Below are 13610 nucleotides of genomic sequence, written 5' to 3'. Positions count from 1 at the left end.
TTTCGCACGATCTGCGTCGCATTCAACCAGTTGTATTAATTAAGCGGCTTTGTTTATTATTTTACGCTATTTTGTGCGCGATCATTTTTTCCTCTTCTTCTGCCCTGCCTTGCAAAATACGTGCGTGAATTTGTCTAAACACAGCATGGGAATAAACTGAATATAAAGTGCGGAAAATATGCGGCAGTGAAGTTGTTCGTGATTCAAGTTGAATCAAAGCGTTGACGGATGAGAAATTACAAGTTTACACAAAGGTACGATAAAAGTGTTTCATAATATTTTAGAATACATCCAAGGTTTTCCATTTTGACTGCCATGCATCAAGCGTTTAATTTAAATTTTACAAAATTTTAATTATCTATTTAATATATATTCTATGTGGTATAGAAAAAGACTTTTCATGCTGGTAGCCTCCTGAATCTCATTTTATCGAAGCTGGTCTAATTTGTGGAAATAATTCAAGCTTGAATTTTACTTTCAAAGTGCTCTTATTCGTGATTCTCAATTCACTGACCCGCGCATTTCTCGCGAAAAACCTCCAAGTGAACAACTTACTATTTTTCTTTTCACAGCACGCAGAAAATAGAATCCTACCTGAAGAATGCTAGGATTTTATTTTATTTATTTTATTGTTAGTTCTTATTGAAAGGATGAGAGCGTATCATGGCTTTACTCTTGGTTTCACCTAAACAAATATTATTATTGTGATAAATATATAAAATATAATATTTAAAAAATCAGTTTTTCTCTATTTTAGCATAGAAATATATATTAATCAGATAAGTTAAATTCGACGAATGTACGAATACAACTTATTGAAGAAAAGTAATTACTTGCTTCTTGCCAATTGAATTCACTTTAATCAAAAACATGGTTTATGTGCAAATCACGTGCAGCTTATTGATCTGATGCAATCAGATTTGATTATTGTTCTTGATCAAAGTAAATAATGTCAAGAAAAAGGAAAATTTACAAATCTATCAAGTTCATTACCTTTAACTCAAATAAAACTGACTGTAACTTGTGGCGAAAAGCGTAAATTTCATTAACGCTGCAATTTGGAATAAAGACATTTTTTCTTTTCCAATCTGCAGCGAAATAAAGCAACTTACAACTAACGGAAGCGTATGCCGAGGAGTGGAGTTTGTTAACAACTAAAACTTCGGCAATATGAGCCGACATTCGCGGGTTGTGTTTGATCACGGTTTATTGAGTTTTGCAGATACAGGAATATCGAATTGCAAGGTTATGCGTATGCACGGTCAGATCACATTAAAGAAATGTATTGCATAATCAGTAGTTTACGAAGATGATTAAATAAACAGATATTATTTAAGATCATTAGTAATCATTATTTGCTAATATGAGGTATATTTACTGAGAAATGTATTAATTTAGTTGTGAGATTATCAGTAAATTCAACGTGTGGGTTACGATGCTTAAAACTTTGCTTATAATACGGGAAATTATTAATTAAAGGGTCAAAATGCATGCGAACTTAAAATTTTGGGATATTAATCTCTGTAATATGAGATAAGCTCAAATTAATAACGTTTTAGGTTAGAATTTGTAATTTTAAATAGAAATTTGTTAAAAAATCTAAAGAATTCTCTTCTTTTCGCTTAAATATTAACTTCAAAAAGTTTTAAAATTGCATTTTATTTCCCAGAAATATTTTCTAAATATATTTAAACGAAATTTGCAAAAAAATCTCAAGTAGTTTTAACTAAACTAAATAAAAGTTAGGGTAAACAGATATCAATCAAATTCAGTCATATGCTGATTGTGATAAAACAAGATGACAAATAAAACGGCGCACGCGAAGTAGATCGGAACTAGTCGGAACTACGTGAACAACGGATGCAGCCGGCGACGCCGCCGCCGACGCTCCGATAAAAACAAGCACGCCACATCTAAAGGCGGCTCAGTTCCGACGCTCCTATCGACGAGCGTCGTCCGTGTCGAAGTTTCGTCCTGCGAGTTTCTCGCAACGTCAAGTTCGCGTATTCTTGTGATTCAACAACCAAACACAAAAAATCAAACAAAATCAAAATTCCTATAACTTTTAATTAAACGCATTTAATTTGTGCGCTCGCATCAATACAAATTATAATTATTAACGTGTAAGAAACTTTTTCATCATTTTATCACCAAAAACTTAAATAAATTGTAAGTATTTTTTATTTTATTACGAAAAAAGGTTTTACTTTCCATTACCAAAAACCATTATTTTGCGCACGTAGATTATCCCGTTAACATGTGTAGCATTCATGCTTTACAAGTATGATCAACATAAAAAAAGCACTCACACATCGCCGCTGGGTACATGCACATGAGTGGAGCCACAAAATGTTTGCATTGTTTATTTGCTCTAAATTTGAACGTTGATTACGCTATTATATATTACTATTTCGAACGTGAAACGAAATCGCGTCGGGCCAAAACCACACGCCGCACATAAAAGTGTTATAAACTTCTAAAGTCTTAAAATCCGAATGGATAAACATTTGCAGACGAAATAAACAGTTTTTCCGCGTTTATTTTGTTATTTTCGTGGGTTTAAGCGTTCCGCACATATTCCGACAAGAAAAGCTGGGCGGCAAACCGACAGACAAGGTTATACTCAAGAACGGCTTTACTAGCGCTTCACTCCGGCCATTTTTATGAATATTGCGAAAGATTTTTTTTACGATTATTGAATGCTAGGGTTATTTTATTTCTACACTAATTGGCGTTTAATGATGGTTCTGATCGAACGTAATTGAAGAAAATGTAATCGAAAAGCTTTCAATTTTATTCCCATTCTGGTTATATTAGCCGCTTCTTTCCTCCGGAAATTTTCTTAAGATTTTCATTAAAATTCATCTAACCAGTATTATATTAACTACTACTTTCAGAACGTTTTGCTGGGAATATAATCACAGCTCACTTTTTGTAAAAAGAGAAACCATTAAAAGCATATTTTTAAGTCTCTTGATATCAGCACTTTTATATTTAATATCTGCTGAACTTGAACGTTGGATAATAAAAGTCCTATAAAATGTGTCAACGTAGGAGGAATTAATTGTAGCGTTAATTTTCGTTATTAGGGCTATAAACGAATTAGTACCCAGAAACATAAAAACTCACTTTTTCTGATTTTTTGGAGCGAAAAAATACCAGAAACATAAAATAATAATATTAAGTGTAAAAAATTAAACTTTTAATAATTAATTATTAATATTTAACCAATTTTTTTCTATGATACAAGATAAACGTTCATTTCATCATGATAAAACAATAATATAGGTTCGGTTTGAGTGAGCTGACGTAATTGATTTCGAGGTTAGTTCATTATCACATATGGCTTATATTTACCGAATATAAATCATAAAATAACACAATTTTATTATTCTTTGCATAATTTTGTGTTTATTGTTATCATTAACAATGGCAAAATTCTAGTTTTTAATCTTTGTGAACCAAAATACAAAAAACACTGCATTTATTTCAAAAATTTATTATGACGCTTGTAGCTGCTCTCTTCACATTTTAATAAAGTGCATAACTTGCTCTAATTAATGCCTGCTAATTACCAACACAGATTTGCATTTATTTTCATTTTATATTCAGCAATTTTTAATATTTTATAATTTATCCCAAAGCAAATACTAATCAAATATATTTATTAACAGATTACTTCCTGAACGTGTTTAATATACTTTATATTTAATAGGATTTATTTCGCTAATCCGAATCTGCCCCGAATAGCGTAAAGTGCGCGATGTGCCGTGCGTGCGTATCATAATATTTACTTAGTGACGCTCAATAATTACGCTCGCGGCATATGCGCTCATCTGCGATCATATTGGCTTTGCACATTAAATCCGCGAAATATTTCGGTAGCGCGCCTGATTAGCCATTGTGTGGTTACATCAGAACAATTAATCCATTAAGTGTTTAGTAAGTGCATGAACAATCTGATTACTATCCGCGGATTTTTTCAAATGTTGGAATTTTGCAATGGAATATAAGCGATTCGACGTAACCTAGATTATAATTCGTCTGCTAATGCATTTTGACAGTTTTATGGCTGTGTTGATTGTGATTTGAAGTCAATAATATTGAAAACATGTGATTTACTAAAGTATAGGAGAATGCAAGTTTCAATAGTGATTACGATGAGCGGATTAGATTAGTTAGCTACCGACGATTAAGTGGATTTAACTTCGACCTTTATGTATCTGATTAACGAATATTTGAAAGATTTTTTTTTTATATAGAACCTGGTAACCTGGTATAAAACTTTTTAAAAATGTATTGTTTATATAAAAATGTTATGTTTTGCTAATGAAAAATCATCAGTTGAAGTTTTTATTGATGAAATTCTTGGAAACATAATATTTGCTTTAATTTTCCATTTTTACGTCCGCAAAACTCACATTTCAGCTTTTTTTCAAGTTTTTGACAAATAGCATTTTTATCATATATAAAAAAGACGTGTTAGTTACATCCTGTATAACACAAAAACGCCTGGACTCATTTTAATGATCTATGATTTGTTAGATTTATCTCCGCCTCGAATAGCAGAATAAATATGAAAATATCAAAAATTGTGACTTTAAAGGGAATAAATAAACGATGAAAATTGGTATAGACATTCAATCATAGTTATACCTAAATAATTTGATCAGATATGGTGCTAAAGTGCATTATTATCAATTTTTATTTTTTTAAATAAAACTACGATTTATATTCAAGAAAATAAAAATTAATCACATTTCTACTGAAAATTATGAAGACGAAATCGCGGGCTCAAGCGAGTTTATCATATAAAACGCTGTAGTTCCGATAATTTAAAAACTTTGTCGCGAAAAACAAACATTATACAACTATAACCCTAGCCGATGTTCAGTTTGGTTGAAACCGCTTTGAATTGTTGTCATGGTAACACTACCCTTAAAACCTCACTCTAACTAACTTAAATGCAATTCACAGTTGTTATGTTATTTGCAACATACAAGAACTATTATTTCCATGTTAAAAACATGTTGTCCCAAATTTCGCAAATCAGCAATAAATAGTTTTTTTACAAACCCGCCCGAAAATCTGAACGATATATTTTAAGTACACAAGCAAAAAAAAGTCAAGAGATACTTAAGAGTTGCCAGGTTGTCAAGAAAAAACCCCGCAGGCAGTTTGAAATAGTCGGTGAATTACCAAGTTGCTGGAAGGTTCTTTTTATACTAAACCTCAATTATACGCGAGAGGTGTAAGGTTGTGCACTAAGGGGGAAAGTGACTCAATAGGTCCTCAGCATTTCCGACGTAGGACGATAGCGTGACGAGAAGAACGTCATTATAATTCAACAGGAAGACGCCCATTCGACGCGCGACTTCTATACACTTCCATAACTACCAAAATTTAAATCTACACCTGAATATCATAAACTATTCTAAAATTATCTCGGTTTTGATTTATTTCAGGTTCGGCCCGGATCAAATTCAAGTTCAAGATGAATAACCAAACGTGCATAGCGAAATTCAAAAATCAAACGGAAGAATTTCGATCTAGTGGTGAGTATCAAATGCAATTGGATATTTTCACAGCATATTATCACTCTCAATGCATGAAATGTAAAATTAAAACCGAAATTACTATTTATTTGAAACCGGCATAAAATTTCATTCTTTTTTTGGCTAAAAATTGAACTTTTTATGCTTTATTTGATATTTATTATGTGAAAATCATTAAATTATCAACGCTTCATTTCTTTAAATACTAACCTGCTTGTCAAATTTGGTCATTCAATGGAGCGTAATGAACATGTCAAGCAATAAATAAAATTTGATACTGAAAATACGCAAATTGCGCATTTTCAGTTTTCACTCAGTTAAACTACGTGAAAATGGCTTGGAATTATTTATTCATTATTCATGTTGTAAGTTGCGAGATTGTAACGTGAATAATTATAATATCACGTAATATCACCCATATAAAACTCATGTACGGATTTACAATTAATTTAATCCTAATATACACTCCGTATGCGTGTAAGTATATTTTCACATTCGTGTGCAGCACTAGATAAAATAATACACACGCGTCTGAAATAAAATTAACAGCTTTATTTTGACGGATTGCACTTCGGATGCTCTCCCGAGAAGCAATTAGTTTCGTGCAGTTCCATAAATACGCGTTTTACTTGTTTTTCGAACTGCATTTCAAAGTAAAAACTAAAAATATGGTATTACTTCATGCGGGTGCAAACACTTTTAATACCTACGTATTAAATTTTATTTAAATTAACCTTTCAGCTGTATTATATTGCCCGACGGTTTTTGACACATTTTTATGCTGGGGACCAACGTTAGCAAACACAAGCATAAGTCAAAATTGTCCTGTGCAGAGAGGGGTAGATCCTACAAGTAAGCTAACGTAATTAATTTTAATTAAATATTTATCGAAATAAAATTACATAGAATTTGCGTGGAGAACGTGCACAGCTGAAGGCAAATGGTCCAACAACGGCAAAGAAGAGCTTATTGATCAGGGATACACAAATTACACAACGTGTATCACGAATTTAGCTCACGGTGTACACGATATGTGTCAACGTCTGGGAGAAGGCGCATGTGATACTGTGAGTGAAAATTAATTCTCCGAAAGAAAAATTACAAATATTTCATTGTAGATTGTATATGCAACTCGTAAAATTGAAATGGTGGGTCTAAGCTTATCACTAATAGCACTAATTGCATCTTTAGTCATTTTCTACAGATACAGGCAAGCTACTTTTACTTCACCCACCTGTTGATGTATATTCACAAAAATTTGATGAAAACTTTTCAAACTTTCAGAGTGCTTCGAAACAATCGAACAACAATCCACAAAAACCTGTTCATAGCAACACTGAATCAAGTGATTATACGATTAATTATATACAGTGATCAAAAGTATAAACTAATTGAAAATAAGGTGAGTCACGTTCCATCCCCACAAATAAATTTTCGCGATTAATCTTTTAATGTGGTTCATTACCACGATCAATAATATCTTGCACAACGCAACGTGTTGATGCATTTATGTTTATGCTTACCATACTAGTACATAGGTACTAGTAAAACATTAAAAATTTCATGCGTGATTTATGCAGTGTTGAGTTACAAATGTTTACTGCTGTTTATGAAAAAAGAACTCAAAATAGCTTCTGTTGGAAAAAAATCACAACATGATTCGAAAAAAACTAAACTGTTAATCAAATGTTTGTTTGATTTCTAAACGCAGCCGTATCTCTGTGAAATGTGCTACATACTGCTGGAATTTTCGAAAACAGCGACAATAATGTGGATGTTCATCGAAGGATTGTCGCTACACAACGCTATGACAGTGGCGGTGTTTCAAGAGTATTCATTCATCAAGATTTACTGTTATGCTGGCTGGTTGGCGTCCATCTTGCTCACGTCGATATGGGCCATGTCGATGGTTTATACAGAAACTGGAATGTGAGTATTAAAATACGAATCGATGGCATTTTTACAATTTTGTTGTTTGTATAGTCGGCGTTTTTGTTTACATGCACCACGCTTGTTATATTAAGCATAGTTATGCTGTGATTGAACGATGATTGCATTTTTCTCTGATGTCATCGGGTCAAACTAGTTGAACAAATTTGTTCTTTTTTTAGTGGATATGAATTAGAATATCTACTAAAAATAGAGTGCGCGAATTTGACAGTGTACGTTTTTTAATATCACACGTCGGTGTGATATGAGTAAAACAAACACGAATCAATGATATACGATGGTAATAAGATTTTATTGCCGACGTATTATGATTTACGACTGCTAACATCCGCCTCTAATACATATTTTATGTATTAGTTATATTGTAATCACACCACGCAGTACAAATAGGCCATATTGTGGCCTAAATGTAATTTTAAGATATTTTTGCTAAAACGCAAAAATTTAAGCATGATTAGAGAGATGATTAAAGAATAACGTGTAAAAGAAGAAAATGATGATGTTTAACAATCTAGAAGATTGAAAATTGCTGGGTTGTTGCTTGTATGCTGCAGGGATGCTAATATTCATACAATGTTGGTGTGTAAATGTAGATGATCAAATTCTCCGCCATTTTCTTGAAATTGTTGGTTTTCAGTTGTTTCAATAACTAAACTTAATATCAGGTCCAATGTGATCAGCAACCTCCTATGTGCGCTGAAACAAAATGGTTGTAGTTGTTGTACACACTATCAACTCGTTTTCCTACTCACCATTTGCTTATTGCACTTTTACACATGCACCGCATCGCGCCGATTTTTACTTATAACCTACCTTTGCTTGCACACTACATACACGAGCAATAAATACCAAAAATATAAATATAATGCATGCAATCCACAAACCTTTGTTGCACCCTCGTCAACGGCTATGTGGCGGTTAAAAAGCAGCAAATCAGCAATAAATAACAGCAATTTTACACTAAATAACTAAGATAATTTCAGGAACGCACTTGCCTTGCACACTACCCAAGCCAAAAAGAACGAGGCTAACGCTCAGCGTCCCCTTGCGAAGCGCGCGCATCAACCGCCGCGCACTCTCAGTTAGGGTGAATTAAATTCGCCACTTCCGGTTGTAATTTTAATTAGAAAACTTTAAAAATGTGCAAATTAAGTAAAAATAGTACGTTATTAATGATTATATCGTGCTGTGTCGTGTAACGAAACAAATATAATGCAAATTTACAATTTTAATTTAATTCATATTCGCTTACTGTAGCCATTTAATATAGGCAACCAAATATACAGTATTAAACATGCATAATATTTTATACCAAAATTCGCCGCATTTATAAGATTTTAGCTTACCAGGAATAATTAACTTAATCGCATTTCTTTACTATAATACAATACAGTAAATACTTTGACAGTACGCGTACCTAATGAGATTTTCAATTTAATCCTGGCTTTGCTTTCCATTAAATCTTATATCGTGCATTGTCAGTTCCCGGATTATTCGAACGAATTAATTTTTAATTCCAATCTTAATTGTGCGGCTCATCTTTGCGACCTAATCTTCTTCTCGAGTAATCAAAGCGCACAAACGCGACAAAGAAATTGCTTTGATGCTCTAGCAAAGCCTTCAAACACATACTTTGCGTTGTGTAAATATTTTTCACGTTTGTTATTCACACGAAATTTCTGTTTAGATGTTGGTACATGTACAACTTCCAGAGCAACTATTGGATTCTCGAAGGACCAACGAGCGCTTTGATTGTGGTAATTAATCGCCGAAATTTGTTTACCAAACATTGTTATTGTCCTCTAATTATTGGATGAAATTTTTCGTGTGTGCAGATCAACATGTTGTTCCTCCTCAACATAATACGCATTGTTGTGATGAAGTTGCGCAACAGTAACATGGGCGAATTCGAGCAAATGAGGTAAATAAAATGGCTGACACATACCTGTTTACATACATGTTTGCGGAACTTAAACATCATAAAATTTAGCTCAAATGTTTATTTTTCTCGCACTTCTGCGTTGCTCAGTGGCGGATTACGGCCTAGGCGCACTAGGCGCGCGCCTAGGGCCCCGGCTGCCTGGGGGGCCCCGGCTGCCTGGGGGGCCCCGGCTGCCTGAGGGGCAGACATAGTAATTCCACAAATACTTCATCAGTTGGTTTTGACCTCAGCCTTTATGAATAACGTATTGGTTTTCACTTGGCGCCCAAAACGGCATTTCACACGTGTCCGCAAAGCAACCGTCACGGATATATAGCTGACTTAAAACTTTTTATCTCCGATTTTATTTCTTTATGACAAACTGTTTAAAATAAAATTTGGATGTTTTCTGCCACGAATTTTTGTGACCTTTTCTTGAATATTGCATTAGAAAGTTGTAGCTATAATGCGAGTAGTATATTGCCAATTTTTTTTAAATTTCGAACATCTGTGGAGGAGATGAGTTGAGCGGGTAACTCTCTTTTTTGGATTATTAATTATTTCGTCTTTCTATAATTTTTTCACATCTGCGGAACACGTTGTACCAACGTTTTTCCTCCTACAATTTTTATCTAGATTTTTGGGGTGGTAGTTGGATTAAAAAATAACAGAGTTCAAAAGAGTTCGATCAATTTGAGACGGCACTGTTAACAATTTTCGGGAACAAACTCCTACAGAGAATCGAAATTACCAGCAAATACTTACAGGAACCAAAGACAAATATTCTTAATAGTGTTAGTTTATTAAAATCATTAATCGAATTTATAACAGTGGTCAGAAATAATTTCGAAACTGTTGAAGAGGAGGCTAAATCCCTAACAGCTCATCATTCTTATAAAGAGATGAGACAAAGAAAACGCAAATATCCATATGATGAAACGAACAAAAATGATACAGCATTTTTGTCAAGAAATTTTTTTATTGTCAACATTTTTTATATTGTATGTGATGTATTAACATCAGAAATTACTCGAAGGAGTGATGTCTATATCAATGTTCTTAACGATTTTAAAATTTTCTTTGATTTAAAATTAAGCCGTGTTGAGACTAATAATTGTGTAGAGCGATTATTGTCTAAGTATGAAAAAGATATTGAGCCAGAATATTTCACTGATGAGTTAACTCATTTTCTAAAATACATACAAGAAGAAAATATTAGAGATCCACATGAAATGTATGCAACATTAAGTAATGGTCTAAAATCAACTTTTCCAAATATACACACAATACTGCAAATTTTTTTGACCTTGCCCGTTTCTAATGCAAGTGGAGAAAGGACATTTTCAGTTTTAAAACGAGTCAAAAACTATCTGCGCAATAGTCTTTCACAAGAGCACTTAAATGACTTGGCATTAATGTTCATAGAAAATGATATTTTTAAAAAACTAGAGTACGACAAAATTATTGAAATCTTTGCCCAAGAGAAGGCAAGAAAAGTAAATTTGTAATTTGTATTTAAATACGATTACCGTTTTTGAGCACACGTACGATGAACTCGAGAACCAAGATAGCATTGAAAACGATAATCCCATCGCGGATAGTATGGCAGAAAATTTTACCTGTGATATTTCGATCGGTTCTGAAAACAATTAACGCACAACACCTGGTCCATCGCGAAGAGCGAATCGGAAGATAATCCATTAAATTTTGGAATAGTGCGTGTGGATTAGGCCTGCTGGGGATACCACGATAAAAAAAAACGCGCCACGTACTCTACCTCATGGTGGTGAGGAAATGAGTTTTTGGCACAAACGAATGTTGAAGTAGACTTTGCGGCGCCCGTACGCTAAAACTATTAATTTTACTGGGCTAATAACCGTTTTTGAAAATTTTCGGATTTAGGGGCCCCAAACTTGATTTGCGCCTAGGGCCCCACTGAAGCATAATCCGCCACTGGCGTTGCTAAAACACGGAAATAAATTGCAATTGTTATTTTCATTGTAATAGAAAAGCAGTGAGAGCAGCCATTCTATTGGTGCCGTTAATGGGCACCCTTAACGTGCTCTTCATGATCGACTACAGGATATTCACCTCGGCGTGGATGTTCGGTCTCTGGGCATTTAGCACGTACTTCTTCACCTCGTTTCAAGGATTCTTCATCGCGAATCTGTACTGTTTCATGAACGGCGAGGTAAAAATTATATAAAAACTGTGTCTGCACATGAATTACACGTAAACAAATCACTTGCTTGTCATTTGCAGGTGCGGGACGTCGTAAAAAATAATTTCTCGCTGTACATGTCGTTGCGCACCGGCGGCGTGGGCGGCGCGCATCTTCATCAGCGTAACTCAAGCGAAGTGACGCGTCTGTCCTCGCTCGATCCGGAAGTATGACAAAGGTTTTTATTACCCTTCGCTATATTTACATAAACTCACTGTGTATCTACTTCGTTCAACGCTTCGATCTCAATCGGACGTTTCGTGTATTTCTTTCTCTCTATGTGTAGTTTAGTGTAGTATAGATCAGTTGTATAGCTATTGATAGACTTCAGTGTGATGATTTTTTTCTTTTCTTGTGCGTTTTGCTTCATGTATATAACGCGAATCTTCTTTTCACCACGATTGTGTTAATTCCACATGCCTGCGTGCCCTTCGTTGTACTTGAATCAATGCACAGCGCCAAAAAATGCGAATGGTTTAAGGTCTGCTGTTGTCGAGATAATGAATCCAACGACATCCAGAAATTCAACGAGTGAGTATCAGAATATTTAATTATACTAATTTCACTATCATTTTAATTAACAACCTTTGCATTCCACGATAAAAGTTAAATTTTGCACTCTGCTCTTTCTGATTTTATTTTCATTTCCAAAACTTACAACAGATATATAAAAAGACTTGAACAAATTAATAAATGTATCAGGGACGAAAATAAACAAAAATTACCTTATTTTCGGTGTTTTTATTTTTCAAGTGAAATATTTTGTGAAAAACTACAAAAATCAATGTTTTTAATGATAATTTTTTATTTAAACCTATTTTTTTAATGAAAATCATTTATAAATCAATCTAAAATCGCATTTATTTTTTAAAGAAATTAATTGGTTATAAAAAATAAACAAAATCCGAGAAAAACTTTTGTAACAGATAAGTATGTAAGAAAATGTGAAACAAATCAGAGATGAATAAATGAAATGTTTTCCAATTTAGGGTGGAATGTTTCATATATACAAATACATACGCATAAAACAAATTGCTGGTGATACGCTATTTATAACTCAAGAACGGCTCGATCGATTTTTATGACCGTTGATCTGTTTGTTTTGTCTGTGGCCGAACGATTAAAACATCAAAAAATTCATCAAAACACGTTGAAAACCAAACAAATCTCTATAAAATTCCAATCAATTCAAAACACAAATTATTCAAGTGAGCATGTAAAATTTGTCATCACAATATTTAGATGTAAATAAATTTAGAACTCTATGTCACGTGCACAATCCATCAATATATCAATGTCACAACCTGTTGATGTGGATGTAGGTAAATTACATTTCTAATTGGCTAATTTTCAGAACACGTGTCTGACAAACAATTTGCATTGAACTAATTGACACGACCAAATTACCGGCGCAATCGTTGGCGTGCACGGCGTCTACGAGTTCATCCAGAACCCTCAGGTCGCACCAGCATCCGCAACTACAACGACACAGACAGCTGCAAAACGGATGAATGCCGACAATGCAAAACTTAATTTAATTTTTACAAAGAATATACGGGTAAACTAATATTAGAATTCACATGAAATCGTACAAAGTACAAACAACTATAGGCAACATATTACAGTATACCTATATACTAGTTACGTTTGTGTAAAGTAGCGCTTGGAACTGTTCCTTTTATTGCGTAGCTTTAATTTGAATATGTAAGATACTATCAAAAAATGTCAGTATTATATACAATATTAAATTATAAACTATGCAAATATTAGTGATTACATTATTTTCTAGTCAAAGAGTCATTTGATGTTAAAATAACAAACATATTTCAAAGTGATATTTTGTATTAAATATTAAATAATATTTTGTTTTTTGCCAACGACAGATTATAAACTGAATAAAAACACAACAAATATTTTGTTTATGTTTATGTAATTAAACTCACGCACATCAATAAATGTATCC

General features: G+C 33.4%; 1 protein-coding gene and 1 long non-coding RNA gene across 6 annotated transcripts; one reads left to right on the top strand and one right to left on the bottom strand.

Annotated features, from left to right (window-relative positions):
• Pdfr (Pigment-dispersing factor receptor) lies at nucleotides 1–13560 on the top strand. Of its 5 annotated transcripts, none has more exons than XM_065307538.1 (13): nucleotides 1–254; nucleotides 5466–5555; nucleotides 6297–6407; nucleotides 6462–6622; nucleotides 6674–6765; nucleotides 6840–6957; nucleotides 7267–7484; nucleotides 9193–9262; nucleotides 9341–9426; nucleotides 11434–11617; nucleotides 11689–11814; nucleotides 12129–12178; nucleotides 13002–13560. In XM_065307538.1, the coding sequence occupies exons 2-13, from the start codon at nucleotides 5495–5497 to the stop codon at nucleotides 13012–13014; spliced, it is 1290 nt and encodes a 429-aa protein (XP_065163610.1). In that variant the 5' UTR covers nucleotides 1–254; nucleotides 5466–5494; the 3' UTR covers nucleotides 13015–13560. The 5 variants fall into 5 exon arrangements, 2 of the variants coding, with proteins under 2 accessions (XP_065163610.1, XP_065163609.1); XR_010549132.1 differs by lacking the exon at nucleotides 1–254 and adding an exon at nucleotides 1849–2169 and having other exon boundaries at nucleotides 12104–12178; XR_010549134.1 differs by lacking the exon at nucleotides 1–254 and adding an exon at nucleotides 1849–2169 and having other exon boundaries at nucleotides 11689–11825.
• LOC135795757 (uncharacterized) lies at nucleotides 7779–8501 on the bottom strand. Its single transcript, XR_010549136.1, has 2 exons — nucleotides 8258–8501; nucleotides 7779–8201 (listed from the first exon to the last, which is right to left on the bottom strand). It is a non-coding gene; the product is annotated as an uncharacterized lncRNA (long non-coding RNA).
• Nucleotides 13561–13610: the final 50 nt, after the last annotated feature.

The sequence above is a fragment of the Atheta coriaria genome, unplaced genomic scaffold (assembly GCF_025399875.1).
Source record: "Atheta coriaria isolate IRGN ID8LTWV9N9 unplaced genomic scaffold, Caltech_Dcor_3.1 hic_scaffold_7_pilon, whole genome shotgun sequence".
NCBI classification, from domain to species: domain Eukaryota; kingdom Metazoa; phylum Arthropoda; class Insecta; order Coleoptera; family Staphylinidae; genus Dalotia; species Dalotia coriaria.
This window is presented reverse-complemented; position numbering and strand designations above follow the sequence as displayed.